General features: G+C 39.1%; 1 protein-coding gene across 1 annotated transcript; it reads left to right on the plus strand.

Annotated features, from left to right (window-relative positions):
* Positions 1 to 18,471: 18,471 nt before the first annotated feature.
* On the plus strand, positions 18,472 to 19,872 carry Chrm2 (cholinergic receptor, muscarinic 2). The gene has a single exon (XM_013021655.1). The coding sequence runs from the start codon at positions 18,472 to 18,474 to the stop codon at positions 19,870 to 19,872; it is 1,401 nt and encodes a 466-aa protein (XP_012877109.1).
* The last annotated feature ends 824 nt before the right edge of the window (positions 19,873 to 20,696 follow it).

Below are 20,696 nucleotides of genomic sequence, written 5' to 3' on the forward strand. Positions count from 1 at the left end.
TACAAATTCATGCTGCATTCTTGACATAGGAACTCTCTAGAAAATTTAACTGCTTGTTCATACGGATGAGGCTGCTGGTGTTACTGAAGGAAATATATGTAGATGAGAGAGAGAGAGTGAAAGAGAGGACAAACAGACACAACAGGTCAGAAGTTTGCAAAATCAGGAAAACAGCTTGGCAACGACAGCCCTGTGACTAATGAGTGTTGGTTTCTTATCTAGAAATGAGGATTAAAAATAGTACTGTCCTTGACATCAGGCTTACTCTTTTTAGATATTCACACAAAAGTTAGCTCCTCTCAGGGCTACCTCCTTGGGGACTGTGGAAAGAAGTATGAGGCTGTGCGTATACACGCACCTCTTGAAGGTGAAACCAGAGTCCCTCTGCTTGCCGCCCTCAGAAGTGCCAGGCATGGCCAGCTGTGGGAATGCAGCCAGCTCCAGCCCAAGGACTTCGACTTGTCACTAAAATAAACCCAGGCTGGAGAAACCATGGGAATGGGTAGGTGAAGAATTCTTCACCCTAAATCACCAATAAAGAAAAGCTTTTTACAAACATCCATTAGCTTCAGACATATTTTGAAATTCTATCAACTGGGAAATCCAACCTCCAACCAAGGCAGGTGGAGAATAGAGATGAGGAAAAATACACATCTAAAGGCTTTCCATACCTAGTGTTTTCAAGAAGAAAGTACTCACAAATCCAGTAGCCATGTAGAGGTCATAGCTACCAATTGAGAAGTTAAAAAACTCTCAAAAGTGAAAAATTACCATCGTAATTGTAATGGCATGGCCATGCCCACTGTTTAGTTGAAAGAGTCCTCATGTTCAAGAGACTGCTGCAATGCTGGGTAAATGCGGACGACCAGTGATGAAAGCTGTCACACAGACTTTGCTCTTCTCCATTCTCTCCTTGGCTCTGAATACATGCTCTCTTGGTCCAACCCCAGACCTGACCTCTGCGTCACAAAATGACAGGTTTGGGGAAGCATCAGGGCACATTCTAAAGCAAAAATAACACTGTCATTTTTATAATCAAAGTGTCAGAATGCAGACATCATTGGTGTTCTAAAGAGTCAATAATGTATTTTGCATTCCTGCTTACTGACATTTGGTGGTTATTCCATTCAGATGTGTTTAGGGTTTTTTTGTTGTTGTTGTCATTTCTGCACCACAACGTAACTATCAATATTATTCTCTTGCTCATTGAACCACATTTCATAAGCCACATCAATTCTTTATTTGACATGGAGGTTTTTATTTGGTTATGAAATACTCACTTTCTAAAGTGCCTTGTACTTCTTTCTAACAACAACAAAAGTACATTCAGTATTGTCTTTATCCAAAGAATTGTCGTAATTACTAGGTTATTTTCATAATTGTATATGACTAGGACCAATTTAGATATGCATTTTTAATTCAGAAGCATCTTAAATTATGTGATAAAAACTAACTTATGAGTAAAACTAGACTTACCATAATCATAGTTTAATATGGATTGAGTTACTTTAATGAATTGTTCTGCATTTATTTTGGAAACCTTTCAGTTTTAAATAGATTACATTTGGAAGCAAGCAAATGGCCACCCAGATGATGCAACATCTGTTTTCAAAGGTGAGAAGGCTGCAGAGTAAAATAAACTTTACTTACAATTACTGTATAATTTTTAAATAATATAGCACTTATATACTGAAAATAGCCAAATATAAAATAAGTTTTTATGTAAGTCTGTCTTATACCTATTATATAGACAAAGCCAAGCATAAAATTACTGATTTTTATTTAACATATCCTGTAAAGACTATACAAGTGTTACACATATGCAATTAGCAATGCAGTGACAACAACATCCCATCCATTGTGATATCAAAAAAATAAACAAGGTCAATCTTACAATGATAAGAACATATTGCCAGGCACTGGTGACTCATGCCCATAATCCTAGCTACTCAGGAGGCTGAGGTCTAATGATTGTAGTTTGAAGCTAGCCCAGGCAGGAAAGCCTGCGAGAGGCTGACCTCCAATTAACTACCAAAAAAAGCCAAAAGTAGAGCAATGGTTCATAGTGGTAGAGCGCCAGCCTTGAACAAAAAAGCTCAGGGAGACCAAACACCCAGCTCCTGAGTCAAGCCCCAAGACCAACACACACACACACACACACACACACACACACACACACAAATTACAACAGGGAAAAAGACTCTTATCTATGAATGGGAATCCCAGAAATAATCCAAGTACATAGAAGTATTTAGTAGACAATAGTATCAGTTTTCTAATTTGCAATTAAAAGTGTAAATTATCTAATTATATATTTCTTTTTAAATTATTTTTTCTCTACAGCCTCTCAGTTATTTGATAAAACATTTTCCCATACTACAGAGGCAAAAAAAATGTTTCATTTTAATTAACTTAACTTCTCTGCCTTCATTTTCAGTTCTCAACTAGCAGTTATAACTAAAAACTCATTTGAAAAGAGAAAAGACATCTTTTGGTGTCAAATGTAACATATTTGGTCACTGTTATTTCTGTCATTGCCTCTCAGTAAGCCCTCATGATTTCACAGCTGACAGCCATAATAGTCACATATACTTATCCCCTTTCCTACCCCCTTTCCTACCACATATACCTTTCTAAACCTCAAAATTTGTCATTTGCTGTCTTAAAAACCATTAGCAACTCCTCTAAAATGTATAATTCTTAGCATGGTATGTAAGAGTACTATGCTTCAATAGGTTTTCAACTCAAGGTCAGGCAAATACTCTACTACTACCTAATTATATATTTCTGAGGTAATTTTAAAATGTTTTGTACTAGATATCTTCATACTTTATTCTACATATACTACACATAACTTTCTTTTCAGTATGAAATATTTGAATTTAAGGAAATTGTCACTAAATATTTACTTCTTCAGGATGGAGAAAGTATTTTTGATGCTCTAAAATATCAATAGAATATACACTAAAAATTGTTCTGTAAAATGCAGAGGGAAAATTTTTAAATGCTAACACTACTGCTTACATCTTTCCTAGTATCATGATTTCACTTTAAAACCACCCTTCTCTTCTTGGGTTTAATAAATTATGTAGACATACCTAGTTGTGGCATTTCATTACGAGGAAGATTATTCTCATTGTTTATCTTACAAGGTTATTCTGTGCCATATGCATATGTCAATTTCAGTGGGTAAATAGGACAATTGGTTAGTAACATGAAAACTACAACTTCACAAGTCACCAACATGACAGCCACAACTTCAAATGGAATTATTTCCTTTACCAAACTTGTAAAGTTCTTTGAATTAATCTTCCCCTTATTATCAATCATAGGCAAATGTTATAGCTATCAATTGCTTTTTGATATTTCACTATCATGAAGAGTATAGCCAAGGCATAAAGCTATGTCAATTTATCTTAATGAAGTAATCAGAGAACTATAAAATTAAATCCACACGCAGAATGTTAGCAGAGCCTTAGTGTGCTAGGGTGAAAAATTGGAAATGACAAATCACAAACAGAAATGTATTAATGAGATTACAATATGGTCACTAAAGCAGATATGTATTCATTAAAATAAAGTATTACTAGTTTATTTTTAAAGTTATAGAAGAGTATCTATGATTATCTTTATTCAAAAGTGCTCTAGCCATTGAATGCCCGGGGTGAGTGTGGGTGAGCCTAAAGCCTACATTTTCCCTTTAAGACATTTTGCTCTCATTTGAGCATTTTATAACCTGGAGCCAGAATTTAAAAAGTGGAGTATACAGAACAGTCCTCTAATTTCTAGTGTTTTATACTCTCGAATAACTTGATTGCTGTGTCTGGAGCTTACATCTACTAGGCTTTTGCCTATTCCAAGAGCTACCAGCTATTTGATGTGCAAATGCTCACTCTATACCAACTTTCTTCCTACCTCTTTCAGTTCCCTGCCTTGCCCCCAAGGCAGTGCACAGATATATTACAATCCACAGCTTTTACTTATTCTATGTGTATGTGGGTGAGAGAATGGCATGCTCATATATATGTGTAGAAAGGTCAGTCACTACACACCAGCAGCACTAGCAGTCCACAAATACTTTCAATGGTGCTACAAAGTTTTTGACAACTAAATAATTCCACACAGTTCCCTGACTTACTTGCTTCTATTAGATAGAAAAAAAAGTGATCAGTTGAAGAGTCAAGCTAAGTAAATGGGTCAGGCATGAATAATTTCAAACATGTTTTCCCTGTATTTTGTTTCTGCAATGTTCTAATTTGAAAGTCTGCAGAAAAAAAATGCAACTGGGTGTGGTGGCTCATGCCTGTAATCCCAGCTACACGGAAGTGTAGATAGGATGCTTCAGGGCTGAAGTCAACTCTGGCAAAACAGCGCAGAATACTATCTAATATAAATCAATCAATCAATCGATCAATCAATCAAAAAGAGCTAAGGATGTAATTTGAGTAGGAGAGCATTTGCCTCACAAGTATAAGACCCTAAATACCACAGTATTGCCAAAAAGAAAAAGAGGGAAACAGGGGTGGAGGGACAGAGGGAGGAAGGGAGGAAGGAAAGTAGGAAGGAAGCAAGGAAGTCAAATTTACAGTCATTTTTAGTTGTCAGTATCCAAAGACACAGGGAAGTTTGTAGCAAAGCAAAATTATCTCATAAATGAATCTCATATATATAGATCTATCTATCTATCTATCTATCTATCTATCTATCTATCTATCTATCTATCTATCTATCTATCCATATATTGTCATGGGGCCTGAACTCTGGGCCTGGGCACTGTCCCTCAGCTCTTCAGTTCAAGGCAAGTGCTCTACCACTTGAGCCACAGCACCACTTCCGGCTTTTTCTGCTTATATAGTGCTAAGGAATTGAACCCAGGGCCTCATGCATGCAAGGCAAGCACTCTACCACTGAACCACCTTCTTAACTCCTCATATGTTTTTAATTTGCTAAAAAAAAAAAACATTTTTAGTAGAGATGCATCGCACATTAATTTGGGCACAAATTTTTTTTATTGTGAAAATACTGTACAGAGGGGTTACAATTACATGGGCAAGATAATGAGTACGTTTCTTATCAAGCATTGTTGCCTCCTCCTTTTCCTCCCTGCTCCCCCCCCCCGCAAAGTTGTAAAGTTTATTTTCGACATAACGACTTGTACATCTCATTGTTGCAATGGGTCCACCTGTATCCCTATTTAAACACTTTGTTTTTCCCCTTCCCCTCCACAAATTATACCAACATGAAATATAGTGAAAGAAGAGATTATACTGTGGGGGAGATACATACAAAGCCACAAATAAATAATCTTATAAATACGTTAGAAACAATCACATGAAAGAAAAAAAAAACATTTGAATACATATCTTAGGGTTCATTTCCCTAACATCAACTTATCTGACATTTTCTGCTTGACTCAGACATATACTAGATATTTCAAATAAGGGAAACCATGGGACCCATGTTTCTTGGGGCCTGGCTTACTTCACTTAATATAATTTTCTGCCAGTCTTTCCATTTCCTAACAAATGGGGCAATGTCATTCTTTCTGATGGAGGCATAGAATTCCATTGTGTATATATACCACATTTTCTTGATCCATTCATCTACTGAGGGGCATCTGGGTTGGTTCCATATCTTAGCTATAGTAAATAATGCTGCAATAAACATAGTCGTGCTGGTAGCTTTAGTGTGGTCTTGTTTGTAAATATTTGGGTAAATGCCCAAAAGTGGGATTGCTGGGTCATAGGGGAGCTCTATGTGGAGTCTTTTGAGGAACCTCCATACTGCTTTCCAAAGTGGTTAAACAAGTTTACATTCCCACCAACAATGCAGTAAGGTTCCCTTCTCTCCACATCCCCTCCAACATCTGTTGTTATTAGAGTTTTTGATGATAGCCATTCTAACTGGGGTGAGGTGGTATCTCAATGTTGTTTTGATTTGCATTTCTTTTATGGCTAGGGAGGTTGAACATTTCTTCATGTGTCTATTGGCATCCTTCTTTCCTCTTCAGAGAAGTTTCTCTTTAAGTCTTTAGCCCACTTGTTTATTGGGCAGTTGTTTCTTTGGAGATTTGTTGTTGAGGGATTTAATTTTTTGAGTTTAAGGTATATTTTAGATATGAGACCCTTGTCCATTGTATGGCTAGTGAAGATCTTCTCCCAATCCGTGGGCTTTCTATTGATCTTGCTAGCTATGTCCTTTTGGGCACAACATTTTTATAATGTAAAGCAATACACACAAGGGGCTGGGAAGGTGGCTCAGTGGTAGAGTGCTCGCCTTGCATGCATGAGGCCCTGGATTTCATTCCTCAGCACCACATAAGCAGAAAAAAACTGTGGCTCAAGTGGTAGAGCACTTAGCCTTGCGCTGAAGAGCTGAGGGACAGCACCCAGGCCCAGAGTTCAGGCCCCATGACTGACCAAAAAACAAAACCAAAAACCTTTCTTCACCCTTTGCAAATTATCGCATGTCTTGTAGTCACTCTCTGCAGTGCTCTTCCTTTTGTTTCACTCCCTTGTTTCCTTGTTTCGGGATACTTAGGCAGCAAGAGAGGATGGAAGTCACTGGATAAGTATTTCTAGTCTGTCCACTAAATAAGCCCAGTATGACATCACTGGTGCAGAGGTGTCAATGAATGGAGGCATCCGATGGTAGAAGGCAGACGGGGTAAGAGAAAAGCCTTACTCCAAAGAGCAGCCTTCCGCCCTTCTAGGGGATCCCCAAATGAACTTGCCTCTAAGTCATTTTCCTCCCTTGGATGACCTCCTCTTCCAATGTGGAAGCCACATCTTAATGAGGCGGTAGGCCAGTGCGAAGCTTGACTGAGAGAATTAGTACACGCTTGTACATTTTCAATTTTGAGAGCAAAATGAAGACACAGATAGCAATTTGAATCTAATTTTCAAGCTTGCATGGATGAAGGGTCACAGAAGGAAGCTGAGAGGTACCAGGATATTTGGTCGTGGCAGGAATGCAGATCATAACACAGAAAACCAACTGGCACAAAGCAGCTGCTCCTTTAGAAAAGCCAGTAACACCCAGTGGAGGGAGATGAGAGAGAGAAAGATTTTTCCCATTGAAGGTACATGGGCACAGTATTTAGGAAAATGTGGATCTCAGGAACAAACGAGGAACACAATTCTGATCTGTCAGTTGGGATTGCAGGTATTTTAAGAGAATTTGCGTAAAATTAGAACCTTAAATCGGGCACAGTGGTACATGCCTATAATTCCAGTACTTGGGAGGCCTTAGGCAGGTTGACCATTAGTTCAAGGCTTGCCTGAGTGACCTTCACTAGGTCACTAAAAAACAAACAAAAAAAATTATCTTAGAATTTGGGGGGAGAGCAAAACATGTTAGAGTCAGAGTCAGACACCCTCCCTGCCACAGAGAACGGAGTTTGGAGAGGTAAGGCAACATCTCTGGTATGAGTATGCAGATTATTTTGCCATCACAAACCCCTTTTCCGCTTTCTCCTAATTTAAGATCCACACGGTTGTTTCAAAACAAACAGCTCCATGTAAGAAAGGAAGAGGTGGTGTGGGTGGACAATGTGTCTACTGTCAATCTACTTCTACTTGAACTCTTGGGGAAGACACCATCTTGCATAACTAAACATTTTATTTTGAGATATCCGATTGTGCCTCCAAAGTGGCTCTCTCTCTCTTTCTCTCTCTCTCTCTTGCATGAGTGCACGGATGCACACACACACACACACACACACACACACACACACACACACATGCTCAAAAGGAGAAAACAACAGAACCCACTACTTGTTAGACAGGCAAGTAGACTATTTGCACAAAATAAGGGCAGCAGGGAGGTGCCCTCAGATGCACTCAACTGCTTTGATCAGGCAGTATCACAGCCTAAAATGCTAGGAACACCTTCACTTAGATAATTTGGTCATTTGATCATCGGAAATCTTCCACATGGTAGGTTTAACTAGGCCATTCAGTTGGCCCATAAACCTCGCTGATAACTCATTCTCCCTCCTTCTTTGTAATTATTTTCTTTTCATCATGTAGCCTAACTACAGAAATCCCGAGAGAGCTCCTAATAAAGCTGATAACTAGTTACCATCCTTCAAACAAAGTGTTCATACATACTCACAAACCATACATGCCACATTTTGCTCTGATTAATTATATAATCTGCTGTGATTTGCTCCACACACTAGGTAAGTTAACTGCACAGAAAATCTAGGCCAACTTCCCAAAGACGAATCCATTTCTGAATCATGTTAGTGAATACAAAATGATTAACCAATTCATCTAATATAAACTTGTGACAGAATTGAGTAATAAATGTGGTTATTGGGATGTGAGAAGGTGTGTCTTCAGGAAATCTGTGATAGTATGGATGGAGTAGTTCAAGTTACGTAATTCATTCAAGCTAAGAAATTCAAGAACATAGTTTTTATCTTTTCTTGTGGTATTTGGAGAAAAATACTCAGGGATTTGTGTATACCAGGCAAGCGCTCTGGCACTGAGCTACATTACCAGTCAGGGAGAGGCCGGGAGCGGGGGGGGGGGCGGGGGCAGGGGGGGAGTGGGGAGGAGAAGGGAAAGGATGGGCAGGGGAGGAATGGGAAGGAAAGACCTGTCACTATTTGACAGGAGGTGTGGCTTAAGTGATAGAGATGAAGAAATTAGAATTGGGAAAAGAAATACTCATGAGTATTTTCAAACTTTAGAGGCCTTCAGAGAATGCCATGAACTATTTCTTTGTTGTTTACTCACCTCTTTGACTGATGTCCTGGGATATATTTTGTATTTTATCCTATTTTTTCTTAGCTAAAAAGTAAAATTAAACTTTTGGGGCTGAGAAGGTGGCTCAGTGGTAGAGTGCTTGCCTTGCATACATAAGGCCCTGGGTTCGATTCCTCAGCACCACATAAGCAGAAAACCATTGGAAGTGGAGTTGTGGCTCAAGTGGTAGAGTGCTAATCTTGAGCTAAAGAACTGAGGGACAGTGCCCAGGCCCAGAGTTCAGGCCCCACGACCAACAAAAAAAAAAGTAAAATTAAACTTTTTAGAGAGAGCCAGAGAGAGATAAAGCTAAAAGAGATTCTTATAAATTAGGAAAAATAAAAGCATGTCAAGTATGCTCCACAATAAAACTGGCATTTGGTCAAATGAAAGTTCTTTGCTTATTTGGATCACAAGATGTTTTCTTTCAATTAGTACAACTGGTGAATTAGAATGTTTAAAATAGTTGTCTCTTTGACAACAGATACCTAGAGTGATGTGTTAAAAGTAAGACACAAATTAATTTTGTGCCCATCCATAGCTCAGGCTCTAAACATTCACAATTGGACATTTAGTGAAAATTTCACTATATTTATATTTGTTAGCAAGGAATTTCTGGGTTTCAGGGCTTGTTCTAAAATTGTAATGTTTGTCTTTAATTCTTCAGAAAGATGATCTTCCCTAAAATACCCTACTTCACCATGAGCTTTGAATGACTAAACATTATTTTAAGAAATGACAGCAATAATTTTAAAGAGGTATTTGTCTATGACCCTCTGACCTTTTAGAAAAGAAGGAAAACAATCGGGAAGAAAGTTAATTTTTTTTGCAAATTTTTTATTGTGATTAAGTGATTACATAATTTCACAAATTTTACAGTATTGTGGGATCGTGATGCTTAGTTAAAGTCACAAACACATTCTAACTTTCATGGGGCAAATTGTCTATTGTGGTCTATAAAGTTTATGACAATACAATTATTTCTCCCACATCGGTGTTATGTGTACATTCCTTTCCTTTTGCATAGTGTCAACTCTTCCCCTGTCCCACTCATTTCCTCCCTCCCATCGCTGCCAATGAGTTGTTTGGTTCATTTTGGTCAATGTCCAGTGCAGCTGATGGGCCCTGCTGTTGTATGTTTTTCCCTGATTCCCTCTAGTTCTGGTTTCTCCTGGTTTCCCTCCAGTGTGCACATATATACCATATATGTGATCAGCAGCATGGGGTTATTTAGTAGTGATTCGACCAGATGAATGGAGGTCCTGTTTCTCAAGTTTTGTGAACTTTGTTGCATCACCTTACATTTTGGATTTAATATCCACTTATTAGGAAAAAAAATTAATTACCAATTTCTAGATTGATGTTTCTTCAAGTTTCAGATCAGTGATAGCACTTCAATATCAAAAGAAACCTGGACATCATTGAATGTTAGTGGGATTTCTGTAAACATTCAGGCGGATGGAATGAAATAATAAAAATGACAAAGAATTGACTCTGATAGAAAAAAAGCCATTCAAATTACTTTCTTCTATGTGCTCTGTTCCTATTTCTTGTTTTAGCTTGTTGGTTAGAACTACCTGTGAAACAACAATAAACTCAATGATTACTTAATAAGTACTTGCTGTGAGCTTGACATATTATCTTCATGTACAAAATCATGCATGATTCATTTTGCTTTCCCTGAGTGTTAGTTGGTTTAAGTGGGGAAAGGGTTGTGACATATTTAGGTTCATATGTCCACACAGCAGCAAAGATAGGTTTCATTTTCAGGTTTAACCTGAAGCTTTAGTGCACAGATGAGTGCACACAATATACTCATCTGTGAATAACTTCAGAGCTAAACAAGTCAGATTATTCTTAGAAAGCAAAAGATCTACCTTCAGTTGATCTTTAGTGGAGACCCATGTTGGTCTGTCTCTCCTTTTGTCTCTGTCTGTCTGACTCCTCCCTATCTCTTTCTCTCTCTCTCTCTCTCCTATCCATTTGAGAACTTGAGAGATAACCATTCTTTGTGTTGAGATGATTGCGTACATCAATGCGGGTGTGTGGAACTGAGTTTCCTCTGTTCAACAAGTTGTCACACTGCACTGATCCTTCCTGAGGAATTATCCTCTATCCTATGACCTTTGGTAGAGCAGAATACTGTCTGCCTTTTCTCTTCTTGTGTGGTCTCATGTACTCAACAAATGCCCTAACACAAGTGTGTGTGTACCCGCTTATCCACAGTGGTGAGTGAAGAATCTAGGATAAAGCATCTCTTGGCTTCCTATTTCCTTCCACTGAGATGTTCCAGGAATGAGAGAATTACTCACACAACCCTTCGCTAACACTTTTCTCTCTGAAGAATGTCTATGCATATTTCCATTTCTCCAAAGAGCCCACACAAAAACTGCTTTGCTAATGGTAGCACCATGGTGCTTCAAGAAAATAAAACATAAATATATATACCACCCATCAGATTTCCACACAGGATCACAATCCATCTACCATCTATCTCTTGGAACATTTTCTGTTCTTATGCCTGATTTGGGAATAGAAGTCATATTTAATTTGAACAATTCAAAATTTTGCAACTTTTTGGTAGCTGACCTAGTGGAAACAAAGAAATTGCGCGGGGGCCGTTACCAAGCTCAAGAAAGGAAGTTTGGTTTTCGTCATAGCTTTCACATTGTGCTTAGTCAACAGGAAGGTTGCCCTGGGGAAAGGGAAAGATGAGGGCTTGAAAGTCATAGCTCAGTCTGGATGAGAGATCTGAACTTTCTAAATGTTTGGAGGGCCTACACGTGAAGAGGAGTTGATATGTTCAAATAATGAAAGAGGTGCTATGGTGAGGGAGAGACAAGAGCAGAGTTTGGAAAACAAGGTGGTTGCGCTGCATAGATGGCACGTATTACGTATGTTTAATGATATGGTCATTTTCTACAGCTATCAATAAGAAGTGGTTTTATTTAGAGACAGTTGACCCCTTTGATTTTCCACAGAAACCTTTTCATTATCTCTGACCAACTTGTTTTAGCTCTAAAATTAATGCTTTATAGATGAACATCTTTGCTGAGTTGATGTAGATTTTTTGGGATTCTTTTACTCTTCCCTCATCTTGTCTGCCTTTATATCGTTTAGTGAAGACCTTAATCTTCTCATGCTCTGATGTTTTGAGTTCCAGGGAGATAACACTGTGGTCATTTTGCTTAGTTCTAGAAATAGGCTGCAATCAGGCTCTGGGAGAGAGAATCATTTTGTGTTTCAATTGGGAACAATAAAAATAGTTGCTGCCCATTACATCCTATAGTTCATTACTATGTTATTTTTATAGCTTCTTTGAATCCTGTATGAATCATAAGAATCTGAGGCTCATGTCACTTTTGTCTTTGAAAATCAAACAGGACTCAGGGTTTATGCTTTAGGGAGGTGAATTCATTGGGGAAGGGAGGGTATGAACAAAAGAAGGATCATGCATATTAAGTTCATATTTTAGGTGTATATGTTTTAGAAGATAACAGTGCAGTCATGTCTACAACCACTTATTTTTTAAATTTTCATGCAAGTATGCTTTTCTCTTAAAAGAACTCATGCATAGATAAACTTTTCCTTCCTCTTCATAAGTAAGAACATTTAAACTAAGTATATATATGTGTGTATATATATAATTATATATTATATCCAATATAATATTTAATATATAAAAATATTATAGTTATATACATATGCATATCCCTATATAAAACTAAGTGTCCTGCCCCTCCCTTATCCTTACTTAACATTATGTGCTATCTGGGTTTTTGTTAGGCTCAGAAGAAGAGATTTCACTTCAGGGGGTTCCTCCAAGCCTGTTCAGAACTTCTGATACCATTGATTCTTATTATCCCTCTTGTCCTGATCTACCTTGAGGAAACATTAACGTTCTTTAAAGTGGTTTTCCTTCCTTTCTCCCAAGCTGTCCTTGACCTATATCCAAAGTTCCTTGCTCCCATGAGCTCTGTCTCTGCTTCCAATGGACTGCACGTGCATCACTGAAAGGCTCCATAAAAGGAAGCATTGTTTGCAATTGCTTCGCCTCTCCAGAACAACAGCATTCATTCTAGAATTTTCTCTCCGAGTCAAAACAAGCTTCAATTCCACTGCAAATTTGATTCACAATTTTAATTCAAAGCAATGAATTAACTAATTTAGAGTTATTAAACTAGCAGCCTGCCAACTTCAAGGAGGAAAAAAAAACAAAATAATTTTTAAAGGGCGACTATACACAATTTCCAGCTTCTCACATGGCAGGAAAGACACAGACATTGATTCAAATACAGCTGCTTAATCACATACGACTTTCAGTAGCTCTCCAGGAAATGCTTCCTTCCCATTTAGCTTTTCGTTCCTTTAGTGCTTTTGTTTCTGGGTCTGCCAGTTTGCTCAGGAACAAACTGGGTATTTAGTACTGTGTACTAAGTCATACTCATCATCAATCTCTTGAGTGCAGAGATTGGGGGAGAAAAGGATGGATTCCTGGGGGAGAAAAGGATGGATGCCACTGTGCTTGCTGAGATAGGCTTTGATTTTAAAGAGTCAAAAGGTTGAGCATTTCCAGGTTACATTCTGCTTATACTTGGAGAAATCTCTGACTCTCTCTCTCTCTTGTTGGCAGGAGGTATGTTGTATAAACATGTAACTAAAATGTGCATTGACTATCATGAGAAAGACAAGATTGTAGCAAAAGCACAGTTACTATGCTTTCGCTGGTAGTCATGACATTTTTCTAGGGTAAGAAGTGTTTACAATGTGTCTTGAAGTAGAGAAGATAATTTAGCTGATGTGGAGTGGAAGTTTGTCCTAGGATCTTCAAGAATAATATTATAAACTGACAGGCGGCCAAAACAGCAAGCATGTTCATGCTGTAATAAGACTATGTTCATCCTGATGTTTTTCATGCTGAAAAAAAAATCATGAATTCTCCTCTGTTTGTTCTGATGTGAGTCTCACATTGCTGTCTCAGCTGCTTTCACTCTTTCCTATCATTTACTTTCATGGCTTTATCTTTTTGACAAAAAAAGTGCAACTTCGGTGTAGTAATATACAGCTTGAAAACCAAATATGTTTCTAATTTTGTTTTTCTTTCAAACACTTTACATAATGCCTATCTAGTAAAATCTACCATTCCATACTGCAATTTCCTAAATGGGAAAAACTCACACATTGCTTGCAGAATATTTTTGACACCAGATAAGATGCAGACTTGGTATAGGCAAGTCAATCTCCTGTGTTTCTGAACATTCAAATTTCAGGATCAGTGCTCTGAACCTATCACCCACCACCGGACAGGGCTGTGGCAATGGGGAATAACCTATTATATATAATCTAGGAGAGAAAAAAAACATAATCACACAAGACAGATGGTAAGGGAAAAGGCAAGAAATGAAAAAGAGTTCCAAGAAGCTTTCTTTGCTAATTTTCTTCCCTGGATTCAGGCTTCCTCCTATGAGTTAGGAAGGTATCATTGGAATATTAAATGGTTTAGTGAAATCATGTTTGTTTAAATAAGTTGGATGAATAATGAATAACTGTTGGAAAGAAATGTTACTGAAATAATCCCACTGATAAAGAGTTATATTCCATTAATATCATGTTCCGTGATCTACAGGCCTATCCCTAGATATCCCTATGTCATTTATGTTTTAAATTAAACACAATAAGTTTATTTGGAAGTGAAAGGAAAAGAATGAAAGAAAGTAGTGGAAACTGTATCAGGAGGAGAGGTCTGAAGAAGAATCCAATGGAGGCCTCTGGGAGGGTGGCTTCTATAGCACCACACTCATCCCTACCTCCTTCCTGGCATTTGCAGTGCTTACTTGATGATGCTCTGCGCTGTCTCTTTTCATTGGTTGAGCAAACACCAAGGGAATTGTGGGAATAAACATTTGAATAGGAAGAACCTGAGGCACTATGGGAACAAAAAGCACTATGATGATGTCACTGACCCCTTGTACAGTTACCCTTTCTTTCTCACCCTCAGGGATCCCTGGGGCCAAAGGGACTGTGTCCCTCTGAAGCCTTTCTGCCCATCTCCCTTGTACTATTTTTCTAAGGCTCATGTGTTTGCAGGAAGAGAAGTGTGTCATCCCACAGTTCTAGAGATGGGCAGTCAAAATCTAAGGTGCTGGTAGGGATGATTCCTGGCAGAGGCTCAGAGAGAAAAATCTACTCCATGTCTCATTCCTCTGGTACCTCACAGCTGCCCAAAACCCCTGTATCTTTTTGGTTTGGGGGGATATTCATCCAATTTCTTCTGTCTTTACATGGCGTCTCCTCCACTTGTCTCTTCTTACCAGCCACTCATCATTGGATGTACAGTCCACTCCAAATCCAGGATGAGATTGAATCCACCTGCAAAGATGCAATGTAGCCCAGCAACCTTCCTCTCAGTCTATCCTGGGAGGTTGACCAGCCTTTTCTGATGTGCCACTCTCCCAGTTCTCAGCTGGCTCTGAGTTTGTAATGATGTTTTTGCCTTGTAGACCTTAGACACCCCCATCTGCCAGAATCTCTGTGTGATAACACTTCAGAGAAAGAAAATGAAGAAGGACCAGCTCCAGATGACTGCTGGCTCCAGGGCCATCAGTAAGGAAATTGCTTTGAAGTTCCCATCCCAAATGGCCAGTTCAGTTAATGGTCAGTCAGCACCTTGCTTGGAGGCTAGGAGTGGGGGCAGAACATCATGGTAGAAGAGTGGGCAGAGCAAAGACCCTCATTTTTGGGTTGCCAAAAGAGATGGAAGAGGGAATTAGAGGAGGAAGGAGGAGAGAAAGGGAGGAGAGGGAGAGAGAAACAGAGAGTGGGAGGAAAGAAAGGGGTTATGATATTTTGTGTGCCATAATTATATATAGTATTATACAATGACCTTATTGCACAAAATAATTGCATTCTATAATAATCTGTACCTTTCTTTGAGAATATAATCTCATAATCATATCACTATACAACTCTCTATGGAAAAGCCAAGACACACATACTCTCATTTTCACATTCTCTTTTGTTCTCTCTCTCTTACACACACATTCATTTAACTTCTATGCAGTATTACAGTGTAATGTATTATGGAGTTAAATAATAATATATTAACTAAGTCTATGTCAATGAATGGAATTGTTTTTAGTATTTTGGGGGTATAACATTATTGAATGTGTGCTCTTGAGTAACCTCTTCACACATTTTTAGAGCTACATTTCAAGAGAGATAACTCAATGTAAGCATCCTCAACAAAGGAATTTCTAAGTAAAATTTAAATGTTTACAGAAAAAGTTAAACATTGTTATAAATATGAATAAATTGTCTGCAATAGATGTTACTCCAATAGTCCTAGGAAAAACTGTTCAACCATACTTACCCCAAATATAATGAGAATCTGGGCATATCTATAATTTTATCTACTCAGGAGGCTGATATTTGAGTATCACATTGGAAGCCAGCTTGGATAACAAAGTCTGTGAAGCTCTTGTTTTTAATTAACCAGCAAAAATCCAGAATTAGACATGTGGCTTAAGTGGTAGAGAACCAGCGAGTGGAAAAAGCCAAGTGAGAACATAAGGACTTGAGTTCAGACTCCACTACTGGCACACAAACAAAACAACAACAACAAAAACCCATCATGCGTAGCAAATTACTTCCATTCATTTGGGCTTCCATATTTACAATTAGGTCAAATATCATTTATTATATTTGAAAGTCATTAACATTTAATTTTTCTTTGATGAATCTAGAACACCAGTGTTTTAGATTAGTAGTGTTTTACTTTTTTCCAAGCACCTTTATATTAAGAAAAATGGGTAATTTTAATTACATGTTTTTAAAATATTTCTTTGATATGTATTCTGATTTTTCTATGCAAAACAAACTGCAAAAATAACATAGTGTTCATTTTTTCTATATATGTCTCCAGAATTCGGGGTTTTATTAAAGGAAATTTAGCAAGGATTTTAGAATAATAGGGTTAAAATAGGGAAAAATAGAAAAATAAGACACATTCCGTTTTTCAGGAAATGGGAATTAAAAACTCCCAGACCTCTATTATTAAGGCATTATTATTGAAGAGAAATTGCTTTCTGGAGTAGACTAAATCATTTGTTTGAATGTTATTTATGCTGTGAAAAAGCTTACCAAAATATTATTTCCCATGGATTTAAAGAGCAACTTGCCTATCCTGTATCTCATTACTTTACAAGTAGCTATATCAGAATTAGTAGAGCTTTCTGAATCTTGACGCGACAAGGAACAATGTCTATAGTATTTCTTATTTTCTGACAAGGAGCTTACAGCAATTTCGTCAAGAAGTAAAACTTGGGCTAGCTTTTCCTGCAGATGCCCTTTCAACAGAAACATCATGGCTGTGTCAAGTACCTTTGACTTTCTATTTGGAGTCCCCACCATACTTAACTCCCTTTGGGAAGATCACTCAGTTGTCACCAGACTTTGATGAGATCATTTGAAATATGATAATGACCGGTTTACTTAAGACCAGTCAAATTAGTCATCAGAATATATGTTTGGGTTTCATGATGGTTCTTTATTAACCTCTGTCTTCCACCAGAGTTTTGCCTCTCATAAGTAGAAACTTTGTCTGAATCTCACTTCTTTGACTGTATCATATCACAATGTCTAATTGGGAGAAAATGCTCAATAGGATGTGAAGACAACATGAAAGCTTGAATTGTTCAATGTTTTATTTATTTATTTTTTTTGGGGGGGGTCCGGTCGTGGGGCCTGAACTCTGGGCCTGGTCACTGTCCCTCAACACTTCAGCTCAAGGCTAACGCTCTACCACTTGAGCCACAGCGCCACTTCCGGCTTTTTTTTCTTTTTGCTTATGTGGTGCTGAGGAATTGAACCCAGGGTCTCATGCATGCAAGGCAAGCGCTCTACCACTGAGCCACCTTCCCAGCCCCTGTTGAATGTTTTAATTACTATTAATGAACTTGTATGTGAACATATATTTCTGTTACTTCTTCATCAAAGAAAAAGGATTGGCAGAAATACTACATATAAAAGTAATGTGAAAAAAGACACATTTGGACAATTAGCACAGTATTGTCAATGTAAATTAATAGCCAATGATTCTCTTGCACGATATAGAATATTGGAAAGTCTAGGGCTAATATTAGGTGGAAATGATGAGAAGTGCAAAGCAGAGGTCAAAGAACATAATTCTCTTTGGGTAAGTGCATTGGCCAATAAAGTATTGTTATATTGTTTTATTATCTCCCTCATTAATGTTACTATGAGAAAGGCTTATAACTACCAAGAAGAAAAGTATATAAAAATATATACTGTTTTATGCTTTCTTCTATAACTTTTTCTTCCCACTGGTTTATTAATTTTTATGCCCATCCCACAAGCCTCAGGAGATGTTGGAAAGTTTTGGCAAGAAATTTTACTTTGCTCATCAGTGACACAGACAGACTGACAGTCAGTCACTTGTATCTATATAAGGAATCATTCACCATAATATTAAGACTTCCAGGTTGGAAAGCTTTTTCGAATCCTCATTTAAAGTTGTTTCGTTTCTCTTTTAGGTAGCCATAGTAAATAGGAGGAGAAATATTTGGGGAGAGAATCACCATTCAATACGAAGAAGGCATCTGAGAGTGTTAAAAGACAATATGCTTCTAGCATATTCATTGATGTTTTTCTATTTCCCTGCAGGTTTAAATGTTTATTTGGCCACTTGGTTGAACACAAAATGAATAACTCAACAAACTCCTCTAATAATGGCTTGGCTCTTGCCAGTCCTTATAAGACATTTGAAGTGGTATTTATTGTCCTCGTGGCTGGGTCCCTCAGTTTGGTGACCATCATCGGGAACATCCTGGTCATGGTTTCCATTAAAGTCAACCGCCACCTCCAGACCGTCAACAACTACTTCTTGTTCAGCCTGGCCTGTGCAGACCTCATCATCGGGGTTTTCTCCATGAACTTGTACACCCTCTACACTGTGATCGGCTACTGGCCTCTGGGACCTGTGGTGTGTGACCTGTGGCTAGCCTTGGACTATGTGGTCAGCAACGCCTCGGTGATGAACCTGCTCATCATCAGCTTCGACAGGTACTTCTGTGTCACCAAACCCCTGACCTACCCCGTTAAGCGGACCACGAAAATGGCAGGGATGATGATCGCGGCTGCCTGGGTCCTCTCTTTCATCCTCTGGGCTCCGGCCATCCTCTTCTGGCAGTTCATTGTAGGGGTGAGAACTGTGGAGGATGGGGAATGCTACATTCAGTTCTTCTCCAATGCCGCCGTCACCTTCGGCACCGCCATCGCGGCCTTCTATCTCCCCGTGATCATCATGAGCGTGCTCTACTGGCATATATCCCGAGCCAGCAAGAGCAGGATCAAGAAGGAGAAGAAGGAGCCCGTAGCCAACCAGGACCCAGTGTCACCAAGCCTCGTGCAAGGAAGGATCGTGAAGCCCAACAACCACAACCCGGCCGGCGGCGATGGTGGCCTGGAGCACGACAAGATCCAGAACGGCAAGTCTCAGAGGGACCCCGGGACCGCCAACTGCGTCCAGGGCGAGGACAAAGAGAGCTCGAACGACTCCACCTCTGTCAGCGCCGTCGCCTCCAACCTGAGAGATGAGGAGGTCACCCAGGACGAAAACACAGTTTCCACTTCCCTGGGCCATTCCAAAGATGAGAACTCCAAGCAAACGTGCATCAAAATTGTCACCAAGACCCAAAAAGGTGACTCGTGCGCGCCGACCAATGCTACTGTGGAACTCGTCGGGTCCGCGGGTCCTAATGGAGAGGAGAAACAGAACATGGTAGCCCGTAAGATTGTGAAGATGACCAAACAGCCAGCCAAAAAGAAGCCTCCTCCTTCCCGCGAGAAGAAAGTGACCAGGACGATCTTGGCTATTCTGTTGGCGTTCATTATCACCTGGGCCCCCTACAATGTCATGGTGCTCATCAATACCTTCTGTGCACCCTGCATCCCCAACACGGTGTGGACCATTGGCTACTGGCTCTGCTACATCAACAGCACCATCAACCCTGCCTGCTATGCACTGTGTAATGCCACCTTCAAGAAGACCTTTAAACACCTGCTCATGTGTCACTACAAGAACATAGGCGCTACCAGGTAAAGCATCTCTGACCAGAACGAAAGGGGAGAGCTTGGGAAGGATTACATGGATCAAAGAGCTCCTGGTTGTTAAAGTCCTGCTGTTGCACGTTGTGCTCTTTGGGTGGAGGCGCTCAGCCGTGAGGAAGGGATGGTTACCCAGGCTCCTGTTCGAAGAGAACTTGCACCTTACCAAAACCCTGTTAGTTTGGAAGCAGTAAGACACTGGAGGAGACGTGTCAGAATTGTGGGATATTAAGGAACAATCTATACCATCAAGCACTCCAACGAAGAAGGGCTTCTGAATCTAGAATCCTATCAGTTTTTGCACTAGAAGAATAACCTCGTCCCTTTTCTTTTTCTTTTTTTTTTATTGTGCTCATGTGCCCATATGAGGATGAAACAACATGGTAACCTGCTAACAATGAGACTTGACATAAAAGAAATACATACTGTACAATGAAGAAATAAGTCAAAGAAGAGGCAGAGATTGTCCCCAGAATGTTAGTTAGAACATCTTCTACTCTACCTATTTTGGATTTTTTTTCTATCCAGCTTTTCCTTTTCTCAACACAAAAAGCTAGCAAACAGACAAAACCCCCAACTAGGTCATGTCACTACTGTTGGATTTTTCCCCCTAGTGCTGACATTAGGTTTTATACTTCCCTGTTTTGTGCACAAGTGATACCTGCCAGGTTTAGACTAAATCCAACTAGACACAGACATGAAAATGGACACTTCATTGTTCCCCACTGTGTCATGGCATTCTTTAGGGTATAAAAATCATATAAGGACTTAATTCACTTATCCTTTTGGGGTATGTTTTTACAAAGCTGGTTTTCTTCT

Source organism: Dipodomys ordii, unplaced genomic scaffold (genome assembly GCF_000151885.1).
Source record: "Dipodomys ordii isolate 6190 unplaced genomic scaffold, Dord_2.0 Scaffold56, whole genome shotgun sequence".
NCBI lineage: Eukaryota > Metazoa > Chordata > Mammalia > Rodentia > Heteromyidae > Dipodomys > Dipodomys ordii.

Excerpts from the sequence above, each read along its gene's own strand:
- Chrm2 (XM_013021655.1), top strand. The coding sequence starts at position 18,472 with ATGAATAACTCAACAAACTCCTCTAATAATGGCTTGGCTCTTGCCAGT.